A 15,389-nucleotide genomic window follows, 5' to 3' on the forward strand; every position below is an offset into this window, starting at 1 on the left:
GAGGATTTTGAAAGAGAAAGACGGGTTGAACACCTGACAGGAATGTTTATATATATCATATCATATTGGCGTTTTTTTTTTTTTAAACGTGGTATATCAGATATATTTCCATTCAGCTACTTGTCTTCAACTCATTCAATATCATACTAGCTGAATGGATTAGATCTGATATACCACAAAAAAAAATCCAGCTGATATTGTTTAAAAAGCATGAAGATGCGTGACTTCACTCTAGGCAAAAGTAATACAGCTCAAACACAATGAAAACACACAAACCAAAAAAAAATGCGAAAGAGCTGTTGTGCCTTGGACTGTACAAATAGATTTAACAAGAAATTGGAGCTCTTTTTACAGAGAAGCAGATTGAGGTAGTACAAATGTTCATAAAAGTTTATTAAGATGTTTAAAAAGGAATATTTTAGTTAATAGGCTATTTTATTTTACTTCAACTTTTACAAATGTAGGTGAATAATTATTGTTGGTTATTAAGAAAATGAAAGTGTTTTTTAATTTAGCAAAGTCTAAATCCTTTGGCGCGTAGGACGGCACCCATCTCCGTTTCCGTAGCCCTTGGCCTCTCGCCTCTTACATAGCTTGGGTTACAGTGGGGGGCTAGTCCTCTGGTAACCCCGAGGGTTTGACTCCCCACTCGCATCTGTATTCCAGCGTGCCTTGCCAGATGGCAGTAGGTACCATTTTTATGGTGGTCTTTGGTATGACCCAACCGCAAGTAGAACTCGCGATCTCCCGATCGAGAGGTGGACACGCTAACCACTAGGCCAACTCGTGGTAATTTAACAAAAGCAATATTTAAATTGATAAAGAATAGGAAAATAAATGTTGCTTTTTTTTTTAAGTAATTTTTTTTCACTTAAGTTTTTTTCTTTTTCAAAAATATCGTGGGAAAAGTGAATCATGAAACAAATATTATTAATCGAATCAACTCGTGAATTGGTTGAATCATTACATGCCGAGAAATCACACACAGCTCACAAAGTTTAGGCTTATTTAGGCAGACTGATTGACTGTTTTTACCATTGTGTTTGTTAAGCTGGCTGCTTCTCCAAAATGATCTCAAGCAGAACCAGTTCCAGATCATTTTGACATTTATGTACGGATTTGACATGTATTTATGGTTTCTTTGACTTGTCCAAAAAATAAAAAAATACCCTTAGGTTTTTGGCTCCTCGAGTCACAGTGACATGTGATGGACTTTCCCAGACCACCACACATACACGAGTCATCTCTCTGAATTGTATCGACACTGTATAGTTTCCTGTACGTCATTTTATTTGTTTAAAAACTTTGCACGGACAACAGTCGTATCCATTTAAAATGAGAGTTCTTGCCCTACTCCCCACAGAACGTACTTCGACAACATTGTGGCAATAGATTCTCTACTTGAACATATCATGGTGAGTATGTGTTTTTTTTTTTTTTCCCGCTGTTCTCAGCAGGGTCACATGACCGGTCATGAGGAGAAAACATCCTGTGCTTTTGTCATTCATGTGTTAACATCACTAGTGAAGAAATATGGGCGATGAAAGAACTCCTCTTACTTGTTTGTTGGGTTCAGTGAAAGTCCCTTTCTAGAAACTGCTCATGCCATTCCCCTTGGGCTTTTTTTTACTTTTTTTTTTTTCTACGCTCATGGTTTTTTTTTCTTTTTCATGCTCTTGCATTTTTGCTCTCTTGATCCTCTGTCCTATCAGGCCACACTTCCACTCCCTTATCCTCGTGTTCTTTTGTTCTTCTTCTCCTTTATCTGCCTTAAAGAGACACCAAGCACATATCTCGTATCAGATCACTGACCCTCTCCTGTCTGTCTCTCTTCCTGCTGAGCCAGGCGTTACAGGAGGTGATGTTGACGGGTCAGAAAGGGGACAGATGCAGTCAGAGGATCGAACAGCTGTAATTCTATCAGCGTCACTTTGTTCCTGGCCACGCTTTAAGCTTAAAATACCTGACTAATTCAGGACCTGTGTGCCAGAATTTTTTTCCGTTCTGCTGATGAATGAATGATGTCCGAAACTGGTCCAAGATGATGACAAAAAGTTGTCAAAAATGAAAGAATAGTTTCCCCCACCACTGCTTCTCTTGGACCCAGACATGCTTGTTAAAGGAGAACTGAAGTCATTTTTAAACTTGCTTTAATTCTAATTAACGTGTAATTCAGTTACGTTTTCGGTTTTAGTAACCTTATATCGTGACTCGTATTGGCAACTAATCGCAATTAAATATGATACTTATCGGCCTATTTGGTTTTTAGCCATGTTGAATTTAGTTCGTTTGGTCCATGGTAGGCGTTGCTTATCTGCGCGATCTTCACCAGACTTGTGCGAGACTTCGAAACGTCAAGTGTCAGCCAGGTGTCAGTGCCACCATTTTGAAAACTGTTTTCCAAACGAAATCTTGCACAAAAACGAGTTTAAATGACGATTACTGCCTACTTTTTTCAAACTTTCCTGATTGCTATCAAAACAAACAGAACTTCCGGCTTGATTACGTCAGCATTCGAAAGAGGGCGCACGCATCTTTTGACAACGTTGGCGGATATCAGTCACTTTGATTTCCGCTGTACGTTTTACTTCCGTCCTACGATGTCTCGCACAGGTCTCAATGAATCTCGTTTACGGCCATTGCTTTGACATATGGACTGATATGTCTCATCTCATCTCATCATCTCTAGCCGCTTTATCCTGTCCTACAGGGTCGCAGGCAAGCTGGAGCCTATCCCAGCTGACTACGGGCGAAAGGCAGGGTACACCCTGGACAAGTCGCCAGGTCATCACAGGGCTGACACATACAGTGTGTTTACATGCACATCCAAATCGAGCTACTGTCGGTAATCGAGCTAAGGGTCCCAGCAGGGGTGCCAGAGAAATCCAATCCTACATGCACACAAGGAAATCGAGCTATTGTGTGAGGTACATTGTGCACCCGAGCCACAGGTGGCGCTACACGCCCCATCGTGTTGGTACACTTCCGGTTGTCGTCATGAAGAAGAGCTATTCAAGAGTATAAACAAAGTTATCAGCAGTGTTGCCAGATACTGCTGACGTTTTCCAGCCCAAAACATGTTCAAATCCGCCAAAATGCACTTAAAACCGCCCAATCTGGCAACACTGGCAGTTCCGTGTTCACAAGTTCCGTGCTCAAGCTGTTAGGCTTGCTCTAACAGACTGTATGGCTACAAACTGTCCTGCGCAGACCACTGTTTTGTAAGACAACTTATTTTGCACAATTGTATATTTTTCTAAAGTCCATTTTTTGCTTACAAAAAATATTTTTCTAAAGTCCATTTTTTGCTTACAATTTAACTTATGTCTTAATAAACACACAAAAAGTTCAATTGTTTTGTTTTTATTGACATTCTTCAGATGTTGGACATCTGTTGGACATGTATGTATCTATGTGTGTGTGTGTGTGTGTGTGTATATATATATATATATATATATATATATATATATATATATATATATATATATATACACACACACACACACAAATACAGTGACTTGTTTATGTACACAATTCACAGCTATGCAACAGCTGTACAGATGTATTTGGTGATACAGTAAGTGAGCTAAATTTTAACAGTGCAAACAATGCCACAAAAAGAAAAGATTCATGCCGTTGTCATGATTCGTTGTCATGCCGACTGAGGCTGTTGTGTTTCCCGCTTGTGGTCTCGTCATTCGTCACTTCCGGAAGGGGCAGTGCTGAAGTAAGTAGCTTGACTACTAGGCTTGGCACGGTTATGGGAAAAAAAAACAAACCGTACGATACGCCTGTTGCGGTGCAATACGCGTATAAACCGCGGTACCCCTATTTAAGACGTTCGCCAAAAAAAAAAAGCCGAATGCCCGTATGAAACCACGTGGTTCTCTTTCGCGCGAACAGGGGTGATAGCGTTCAATTCCCTTTACTGTCTATCTGCACATCTCAGAATGACACAGGATAATGGGCGAACTAGATTTTTTTTTTTTTCCGGCGCCGCGGTACGCCGGAAATCCGGCGCAGCGCCGGAACGCTGTCACCCCTGCGCGAAAGAATTGAAGTGACAGCGGAGTGTGGATGGCAATTGCAAAAATGGCAAGTGGGAGTGGAGAAGGCAGGTCTTCGTACATAGAGGATGCCCCCGCGGCATTCAAATCAGGTGTGTGGGAACATTTTGGTTTTCCCATTACATGCGATGACGCCGGCAAAAAATCAATTGACAAAAACGTCACAATATGCAAGCTTTGTAAAGTAAGTTCATTTTTATTTCTTCCAATTATGAAAACTCTGTATGTGACAAAAGACACCTGGTTCCTCTAGATGCCACAACATGGCAGCAAACACTCCTCACACTTTGTATAAATACTGTAGTAAATAAAAAAGCTGTTGAAATCATCCATGTCTTCCCTCTTGCTGTTTCAAAATACTACCTGGCTTTTCATCAGAGATTGTTCATAAAATGTGCTGATGTCAACTCAAACTCAGTTTGTGCATGATTATTTCATTGTAACTATAATTTTAACCTCTCTTAAATGCTGTATCCTAAACTATGTTTACTTAAGGTAAATAGTAGGCTATATGCCCAAATACAGAGTACTTAAGATTTAAAAAAAAAAAACCGCAATACGTACCGAACCGCAGACCTCAAACCGCAATACGTACCGAACCGCGACTTTTGTGAACCGTGCCACCCCTATTGACTACAGTACGTAGCTCAATAGGGTTTACATGCACTAAGTAGCTCGGCTACAATCGCATAATCTAGGTCGTGTAGCTCGATTACAAGAAATCAAGTTCGGATCAACTTCAGCCTAGCTAAGGTGTTTCCATGGCATTTAGAACTTCGATTTCAGTCGAGCAACGGCAGAAATTCGATTTTCTCTATGTGCATGTAAACGCACTGATAGACAACCATTCACACTCACATTCACACCTATGGTCAATTTAGAGTCACCAGTTAACCTAACCTGCATGTCTTTGGACTGCGGGGGAAACCGGAGCACCCGGAGGAAACCCACGCGGACACGGGGAGAACATGCAAACTCCACACAGAAAGGCCCTCACCAGCCACGGGGCTCGAACCCGGACCTTCTTGCTGTGAGGTGACAGCGCTAACCACTACACCACCGTGCTGCCCAGACTGATGTATTACAGAGCATATTTCAAACACTCATGACCTGCTATAGCAGCGACAAAAATAGCGATCAAAAATGCGTTCCGATATTTAATAAAATGAGATGAATAGAATTTTGATGATAAAAAAATTTGCCTTCAGTTCTCCTTTAAGAAGCCAAAGCAAAAATATTGAGAGAGCAGGGAAATGCAGCCCTTGCGACAAAGATCGCTGCCCAGATATTTAATGCAAATGTTAGAAATGTATTTAGAATGGCTGGGAATGCAGTGTTTTCTCAGGAAGCATTAAGCATACTGTTGCACTTTATACCGTCAAACAGGAAATGTAAGCGATGTGAGTGCTGCGCTAACTTGTGTTCCAGATATATGCAAAAAACCTGGTGAATGCAGACAGGTGCGCCCTCTTCCAGGTCGATCACAATAACAAAGAGCTGTACTCGGACCTCTTTGATATCGGGGAGGAGAATGAAGGGAAGCCGGTATTTAAGAAAACCAAAGAAATTAGGTGAGTACCACTAAGCTTTCGGCTTTGTACTGTACGAGCTGAACAGTGTTCTTACAAGGGATGCATCAGTGCCTTTTTTTTTTTTTTGGATACTGAAATGAGTAACCCAAGAGGTTTTGGTGTTTTAAATTCTATCTTTTAATCGAGAGTGCACAAGTAGCTGACTCGGAGCAGTATCAGCAAGTGCACCTTGACTGTCAAGTGACTCTAGAGCAGGCCATTGTGTGTCTCAGTGCTCACGTATGCGAATTGCTCTCAAACACACTCACTTCACTCCTCCAGGCTCTGTGTGTGTGTGTGTGTGTGTGTGTGTGTGTGTGTGTGTGTGTGTGTGTGTGTGTGTGCGCAAATTCACTAGCCTGGGCCCACCCATCCTAAGCGTGACGCAACACGAGGGCCTGTTGCGAGCTTAGTCTGGCCAGGCAAGCTATCTACAGCTCTTCCAAGCTCCCGAAAAATCGGGAGCCAATCAACTTTGAGCATCTCCAACGGCCCTGGGTAGAGGCGTGTTCAAGGCAGTGACGTAGTAGAACTGCGACCGGAAGCCATAGATTGTTTACAGAATCTATGCCGGAAGCGCTTCATTCACTAGAAACATTACGAACATGGAGCAAGTTCTCATTGAAAACGGAGCAAAGAGCAGCCCTGGAGGTATTTATTGAAAGGAAGGACGTTTTCGCCTTGCTCCCGACCGGCTTCGGTAAGAGTTTAATCTACCAGTTAGCCCCGTCGCGTCACATACGTCAGAGGAAAGAGTGATGTGATTTGGTTTAAGCTTCGTCACAGCCTTTTCTGGTTTCGACCAGTAGCAAACTGAGGCATTTCAGGGAGGCGGGTCAACCACGCACTTTGGGAAACGGTTGGGCTTAATATCTTTGCCAGACCAAATGCTCGCAGAGTTTTGAAGTCGCGTTAGCCAGACTACAAATTCACACCACTTTGCACTTATTTTTTGATACGACCCCAAACACTGCTCTGTGCACTCAGGTCCAGGACCAGTCCTGATGTGTTTTACTGTAATATTTTACTGTATATTGTGTGTCTATGTTTGTCATATTTTGTATTTTATCCCTCATCAAAAAATTCCCGTGCAGGGATTGGCCAAGGATGGCTCATAAAATAGTTCCACCATTGATTAAGCAATGCATCTCGTGATGTCAAAAAAAAAAGGATATGGTGTGAGTCAGTCATGGTATATCCGGGATATACCATGAACTGACGTCACAATTTCAAGCTGTACGGCTGACTCGAGTCACAGCTGTGGCTCTGTGAGCATTTCTGTGTGCGTAGATCAACGTGTTATGATCGTGCCTAGCGAGGCAGGCGATAGCGTAGTACATTGCACACGTGCAGGTAAACAACAAACATGGCTGCCTCCAGTGAGTTTATAGGGGTGTTCACACGGCACATATTTGCATCGAAGCTGCACCGATGTATTTTGTTGCGATATATCTTACACCGGTGTAAATTCTGTGGAGCGTTCACACGTCACAAACCTGCTTACTAGAGAGAAGCGTGTTAGCACCGGTGCAGCCCCACTTGCGTTCACACGGCAGTTTTTGCGACCGTGCTATACGATAGTAATAATGCGGAAATGAAATATACGCATGCGTGAAAATGTACTTCCTTTTCCCGGTTGTCATGGCATCACCAAGCGCCGGGAAAACAACGTGGATGAAGACACCAGTGTTGCCAGATACTGCTGACGTTTTCCAGCCCAAAATATGTTCAAATCCGCCAAAATGCACTTAAAACCGCCCAATCTGGCAACACTGGAAGACACGCAGTTCTGTTGTTGTTGATATTCGCCATTTTGCAAGCGCAAAATACCAGGATGCAAATTATGCAATGCCCGTATGTAATCAACTCTCCTCACGCGTAGCGAGTCTACCCCTGTAGCGTTCAGACGTCCCATTTTATATCGGTGCTGCCCCGCAAACTAGCATTTACTCCGGAGTAAATTTTTTAAACCACCTCCCGAGCAGGGTTAGATTTGCACCGGTTTAAGCAGCTTTCAGGGGCTACACCGGGATAACTTTGTACCATGTGAACGCTCTACCGGGGCAGCCCCGGTGCTACACCGGAGTAAAAGTTGCCGTGTGAACACCCCTTCAGTCCAGATTCAATCTTAGCACTTTTAGTTTGGAATGTTTTCATGAGGGATATAAAGCAAATCTACCATGCACACCAGGAATTATGGATTCTCTGAGGTGATTGGCGTAGTACTGTTTTCTTCTGGGCTGCGCCAATCACCTCAGAAAGTCCATAATTTCAACCGCAGCCTCTTGGCGCATGGTATATTTAATTACTATAGCACAGACACCTTTCCAAAACTACCCTGGCAGTAGGTCCTTAGCAATGTGGCATTGACGTCCATGTCACAGTACTGTCTGTATAATGAGATATGGGTAGCCACTAGTCTCCTGCAGAACAACAGTCATCTAGAACGGCTTTCATTTGTGCACTCAGAAATGATTTCGGTTCATTTATGCTCCAGAGATCATACAGTCCGCTTTATGGAGCAAAAGTGCCTCCCCTGTGTTATGCAATTAAGTACTGTGATATTCAAAAGCATTACAGTATGTTTGGGGTCTGGGCCACCATACGGTACCTGTAGAGCTGCTTTGCGTCAGTGTTCTGTGTTTCATGATCGAAACGAAGCAGATTGGATTGAATTCTGTTTGTCTCCACGTAGGTTTTCTATAGAGAAGGGCATAGCAGGTCAGGTGGCACGAACAGGAGAGGTCTTGAATATTCCAGATGCCTATGCAGACCCACGGTTCAACAGGTAACACGAACCCTAATCTGCGCTGTATAAACTTTTCATGTCAGCAAGGTTTATTCCCTTTCCTCCACCACCTAAAACCATGCTGGTACGGGATATGGGGAGAACATGTGAAGGTCGACACCGAGAGTAACCCAAGCTCAGGATTCAACCAGGACTCGTGAGGCAACACAACGCTAACCACCAGATTCTCTTTCTGTCATGTAGTGTATTATCATGTATACAGGACACTTTTGCAATGGAATAAAAACATGTATTGGGCAGTTCTTTGGTAACTGAACTACATTCACAGCAAAATATGGTACTTTTTTTTTTTTAGTTGCAGTATTCAAGATAATGGTGTTAAATAAAAATTTCACACTGTATGGGGTATCTTTTGACCCTAAAAAAAAAAAAAGCATAGAAAAAATGGCTGTTTAACTCTGAACGCAGCAACAGAATTGCGTCAGAAAAAATTCAAACCAGGATTTCTCCAAAGTGACATTGGTATAACTGGGGTGATGATTTTTAAATATAGTTTTCCCTTTATCCATTTTGCCTTGGATTCCATACTTAAAGCCTAGGTCACAACTGGACGTACGAGTTTTTGGCTGTGCGATTTTTGCCGTTTCCCAAATCGCTGCGTGTTTTTTTTGTACATGGAGAAAGACGCACGTTGGCCGTAAGTTTGTCTTGCAACCTGAAAAAAAACGTAAGCGCCGTAGAGTTTTGTTTTTTAAAGATATTTTTTGGGCTTTTTCACCTTTATTGGATAGGACAGTGTAGAGACAGGAAATGAGCGGGAGAGAGAGACGGGGAGGGATCGGGACATGACCTCGGGTCGGAATCGAACCCGGGTCCCCGGATTTATGGTACGGCACCTTATCCACCTGAGCCACGACGCCCCCCCCGTAGAGTTTGTTTGACATGACAAAGAACCTCTGCGGCCAGTCTACGGCTCGAAAATCAGCACGTCACACGCGCGCCCTCCGTGCGTTTCTTGCGTTTTTTGCACGTAGACCGGCCGTAGGAGCACGTACGGCCGGTTGTGACCAAGGCTAAAGCAATATCACTGAGCTGACAAGTTAAGGCAGTCTTCATAATTTCATAAGTTTGGCACCTCTGCTGAAGAATTGCCTTATTCTATTCCCTTCTAGCGGGTTTCATTCATTTGATTTGATAGCATGCAATATTGTTAGCAGTATCGCTTAGCCGATGTGTATTATGTCACTCTACCCAATGGAGAATGAGCGTTCAATACGGTTTACAATATTGCACGGTTGTCGAGACAACATGACGTCACACATCGGAGATGTAAAACTTCCGCGCTAGTGAGCAACTGTGACAATTTGTAAACAAACATGGCCGCCAGGTTTGCTTCGTTAAATACGGAAGATTTTGAGAGAATTTTGAAAGAAAAAGATGCATTGAACACCTGACAGGAATGTGTATGTGTAATAGTAGTAATAATATTGGCTGGCTTTTTTTCATGGTATATCAGATATATTCCATTCAGCCAGCATGATATTGAACGCGTCGAAGACGAGCAGCTGAATGGAATATATCTGATATACCATGAAAAAAAAGCCAGCCAATAATATTTAATTAATCCATGTAACGTGTATTGTAATACTGTACTATCTTTCAGATCTTAAAAACAGTATTACAAGCAGGGTGCGATTTGTCAAAAAACCAGAAGGGGGGATGTTTTTTTTTTTTAAATCATGAAACGTCGCAAAATTAAGGTAACAATAGGCTAACAGCTCAATAACATCCGATGATATCAAATGAATAACACTAAATGAAAACGAACACTAAACCAGAGATGGTAAATTCATCTTCCTATCTCTCTGACTAAATACACGAACACTAACACACAACAAAGTTCGCATTGCTTGTCGCGTTGCTGTGATGTTTCTCTCCCTCCGGATTAAATGGACAGTGACTCGAAAATCACTAAAATACATGAATATTAAATGAACAGTTTGCTCTGATGGCGCAGTTCACATTGTGCGCAGCTTTCCGATTTAAACTGTTTTTTTTTCTCATCCTTATACTTCCTGTTTCATGGACTGTAATGGATTTGCTTATTTAGTAATTTTAATACAGAATTTACTTTGAAATTATAATCAGACACTCCAACGCCCCCCCTAAAAAAAAAAAAAAAATCGGCCGTGAAAAAGGCGGCATCCGCCAAAAGGCGCGCTGTTTGCATCCCTGACATTGATACATTGTAGATAATAACAATATCTTATTATTTACAATGTATCTATTTGCTGGGGACGTTCGTGAACATCAAAGCTGCCACTTCGGGTCATTTTGAAAGTGAGTGCAGTGTAGACCATAGAAAACTGTCTCACAACATGCCTGTCATGTCAACTTTTTTTTTTTGGTTTGTTTGTTTTATTGACGGGGTTGTCCCCGAGGATTTTTTTTCAGCAGAGATAAAAACCAGAGGGGGGGATGATCCCCACCATCCCCCCCAGCAAATCGCACCCAGATTACAAGCCACACCAGCTGAGACACACCGTAAAAAATTTTTTTTAAAAAAGGCAGCCATAAAACCATACATTTGTTTTTGCACACTTAAATCAAGAGGTTTCGTATCCGTTAAAATATCATCACTCCATTAAAAAAAAAAAAAAGTTTATTCCCACAAATTAGTTTTATACATTACAGATGGCCTCTTTCAGATTATGAAACATTTACGTTCTGTCATGCAGGACTTTTTATTTATTTTTAATTGACGTTCAGGCCACTCTCCCTGAAATTCCAGGTGAATATAATACAAATGCCCCTGATTTAAATGAGCGCTTTTTCGGTTCATGCTCCTGTTATGTCTTTCACTCTTCACAGAGAAGTGGACCTGTATACGGGCTACACGACGCGGAATATCCTGTGCATGCCCATCGTCAGCCGGGGGACCGTAATAGGTGTCGTCCAGATGGTGAACAAGCTGAACGGAAGTGCCTTCACTAAAACTGACGAGAACAACTTTAAGATGTTCGCTGTCTTTTGTGCTCTGGCCTTACACTGTGCAAACGTAAGTAACAGACCAGCGTGTACGGTACATCGAAACCTCTCGGACGGGTACGAGTCACTCTCCAGAGTTAAATTCCTGCACCTGGCTTTTGTAAATTAACGAGCACAAACACTTCTGGCTCTCGTCAGCAAAGAGATTCTGATTTGAACACCGTTCCTTCAGCCACCACTCGCCATATTCCACAGAGTCGATATTTCTGTGCTTGTCAAAGCCGTTGTGGTGTGCTAGATTTCTTTTTAAAGAATTAAATATTTATCCTGAGCTGTTCTGAATTTTGGAGACAAGAAAAAATGATTATACTAGTCTCTTTCCTAGCCGTTAAAGGGTCGTCGTCTTTTCCACAAACTCACAGCTTACTCAAATGGCTCTTTGACGAAGTTGCGCAATATTTTTAAAACCCTTGAAGCCTCTTCTTACTTCTGACTGATACACAGTCGGAAGACAAACAGACTCGGCCACAGCGAGTTGCGTATAAAGAGAAGTGGTGTTTAGTCTTGTATACAGAGTAGCAATTGTTCCTTGGGTTTGGCAAATGTTGTTCAGTTTTGGAAATTTGGCTTCAGGGTTATTTTTTTTTCCTCCGACAGACATCAAGTTTAGTGGCTAAACAGTTGCAGAGGAAAAAAACAATAAATAATAATAATTGCCATAGCCACCGCTGAAACGGTTAAAAATGACACAGCTGTGCGGTAATTTATTTATTTAATTTTTTGGGGGGTGTGAATTTTACGTGCGTATTTATTTAGCAGACACCGAGCCACAACTGCTGGATTTCAATTCAGTTTTATTTGTATAACACTTTTAACAATAGCTTTCCACAAAGTGAGTGTTAAATGTGAATGTGGAGAAAACATCGCCCATAGGAATGTCTGAGTGTGTGTGTGTGTGTGTCTTAACAGGTCGAAAACAATTGCAAATGTGAAAACCTCCCATTCACGTGACTTCTTGTTGGTATCCTGGACACAGTGTACATATCTAGTCTCAGTCAGATGCCCTGAAAACCTTTCTGGCGAGTTTTAAGAACGGTCCACTTCTTAATCATATTTGTGTTTGTGTCCATTTGGAAACATCATGTGTTCAGTCCAAATAATTTATTATTATTATTATTATTATTATTATTATAATACCCGGGCGGCACGGTGGTGTAGTGGTTAGCCCTGTCGCCTCACAGCAAGAAGGTCCGGGTTCGAGCCCCGTGGCCGGCGAGGGCCTTTCTGTGTGGAGTTTGCATGTTCTCCCCGTGTCCGCGTGGGTTTCCTCCGGGTGCTCCGGTTTTCCCCAAAGACATGCAGGTTAGGTTAACTGGTGACTCTAAATTGACCGTAGGTGTGAGTGTGAATGGTTGTCTGTGTCTATGTGTCAGCCCTGTGATGACCTGGCGACTTGTCCAGGGTGTACCCCGCCTTTCGCCCGTAGTCAGCTGGGATAGGCTCCAGCTTGCCTGCGACCCTGTAGAAGGATAAAGCGGCTAGAGATAATGAGATGAGATGAGATTATAATACCCCCACTCTGAAGGGGGGGGATACTGGTTTACCTCTGCCCGTCTGTCCGAAACACCCTTCTTCTCAGCAACCACAAATCATAGCCACTTGGTACCAAACTTCAGCTTGGGGTTCTATACCATGTATGCTGTTTTCAGGTCTGTCGCACATCAACTTCCTGTTTACCGACTGAACGCGTTTATGAAACAAATGGCATGGATTTACAAATTTTTCGTAACATTTTTTCAGCAACTACAAATCACAACCGCTTGATATTTGGTACCGAGCTTCAGCTTGGGGTTCTATACCATGTATGCCGTTTTCAGGTCTGTCGCACATCAACTTCCTGTTTACCAACTGAACGTGTTTATGAAACAAATGGCATGGATTTACAAATTTTTCGTAACATTTTTTCAGCAACTACAAATCACAACCGCTTGATCTTTGGTACCGAGCTTCAGCTTGGGGTTCTATACCGTGTATACCGTTTTCAGGTCTGTCGTACATCAACTTCCTGTTTACCGACTGAACGCGTTTATGAAACAAATGGCATGGATTTACAAATTTTTCGTAACATTTTTTCAGCAACTACAAATCACAACCGCTTGATCTTTGGTACCGAGCTTCAGCTTGGGGTTCTATACTGTGTATACCGTTTTCAGGTCTGTCGCACATCAACTTCCTGTTTACCGACTGAACGCGTTTATGAAACAAATGGCATGGATTTACAAATTTTTCGTAACATTTTTTCAGCAACTACAAATCACAACCGCTTGATCTTTGGTACCGAGCTTCAGCTTGGGGTTCTATACCATGTATGCCGTTTTCAGGTCTGTCGCACATCGACTTCCTGTTTACTGTATTTACAAAACCTATAGTGTGGATTTTGACGCTATTTCAAGAAGCACAATGCTGTTTCAGGATGCTGTTTGAGATCCCTGGGGAGAGACACTGCTCTTTACTTACTTGTTTCAGGGTTCATTATTTCTTGAAGTCAACCTTCATAATAAGTTTCCTATTCCTTCGATTGCTGGCATTCTGATATAAGCAAGGGTAGGGGTAAGTGAGCAGTAGCTCACAGTTGATCTTGTTTGTATTCAGTTGCGTACAGGAAAAGCTTCTTAATAGACTGATTTTGTCCTGTGTGTGTGTGTGTGTGTGTGTACATCTAGATGTATCACCGGATCAGACATTCGGAGTGCATCTACAGGGTGACTATGGAGAAGCTTTCATACCACAGCATCTGCACGTCTGAGGAGTGGAAGACGCTCACACAGCTCTCCCTTCCGAGCCCCATATACAAAGAGATTGAACTGTGAGTATACACTGGAGCGCCGGATTGCTCAACAAGCACAGGACGTACAGCATTCACTCATGAACATGCACTGCCTAGCTTTGCTTTCTTTGCTCAATGCAAGCCGATATTTGGACCCTTCCGAAACACAGTAACATCTTTTCCGCGTGATACGTCTTCCAACATGGCTGTCTAAGACACGACAAGCTACTCACTGCATCAGTTAGTCAAAAGACTTGTTGGCAGCTGAAACATTAATCACTGCACGAATTATGCACTCAAATGCTCTTAAGTATTTACTTATTTAAATCCAAATGGTGACTTTTTTTTTTCTTTCCCCCTGGCAGTATAAGTTGTACAATCATTGCTCTGCAGAAAAATAATTGTTCAAAGAAATCACTGATTTCTGTGTGGAGTTTGCATGTTCTCCCCATGTCCGTGTGGGTTTCCTCCGGGTGCTCCGGTTTCCCCCACAGTCCAAAGACATGCAGGTTAGGTTAACTGGTGACTCTAAATTGACCGTAGGTGTGAATGTGAGTGTGAATGGTTGTCTGTATCTATGCGTCAGCCCTGTGATGACCTGGCGACTTGTCCAGGGTGTACCCCGCCTTTCGCCCGTAGTCAGCTGGGATAGGTTCCAGCTTGCCTGCGACCCTGTAGAACAGGATAAAGCGGCTAGAGATAATGAGATGAGATGAGAAATCACTGAAAGCCCAATATTGCCATGACTTTCATGTCCATGATGAGTGTCTGTGTATTTCGAACTGCGGTTGTATATCTGCCGTGCAGCTCAGGGATTGATTTAAACACTGTATTCCTATTGGACACTTTGACTCTCCTACCTTGTTGGTCCAGTTTTTTTTTTTGGTTAACCTTTTTTTTTTTTTTCCCCAAAAATTCATCATCTAGCTGTTCATGTGAAACTGCACACAGCAACAGATACAGCTGACTTTTTGTATACTTACAAAATGACCTATATGGTAGGTTTACCTGAGAAAATGAGGAGTAGCGTAACTAAGTTAGATGTTAGACGAATAAAAAACACTCTAGGGCATACTGTTGTAGGACAAAATAAATATGGACAATAGGATGAAGTTATGGAATGTCCACAAAACATGTTGGCTCCTGTTATCATTTGTTATAGCAGTGATATAGACCCCTTCGCATGT

General features: G+C 42.3%; 1 protein-coding gene across 2 annotated transcripts in view; it reads left to right on the forward strand.

Annotated features, from left to right (window-relative positions):
• Positions 1 to 15,389, forward strand: part of pde10a (phosphodiesterase 10A) — a 224,873-nt gene that overhangs the window by 175,544 nt on the left and 33,940 nt on the right. For both annotated transcript variants that reach the window (XM_060925457.1, XM_060925458.1), the window contains exons 10-14: positions 1,364 to 1,415; positions 5,496 to 5,638; positions 8,334 to 8,426; positions 11,259 to 11,445; positions 14,099 to 14,241. In XM_060925457.1, coding sequence (XP_060781440.1) covers positions 1,364 to 1,415; positions 5,496 to 5,638; positions 8,334 to 8,426; positions 11,259 to 11,445; positions 14,099 to 14,241 — 618 coding nt within the window. The remainder of the gene's footprint in view (positions 1 to 1,363; positions 1,416 to 5,495; positions 5,639 to 8,333; positions 8,427 to 11,258; positions 11,446 to 14,098; positions 14,242 to 15,389) is intronic.

The sequence above is a fragment of the Neoarius graeffei genome, chromosome 7, assembly GCF_027579695.1.
Source record: "Neoarius graeffei isolate fNeoGra1 chromosome 7, fNeoGra1.pri, whole genome shotgun sequence".
In the NCBI taxonomy this organism is placed as follows: domain Eukaryota; kingdom Metazoa; phylum Chordata; class Actinopteri; order Siluriformes; family Ariidae; genus Neoarius; species Neoarius graeffei.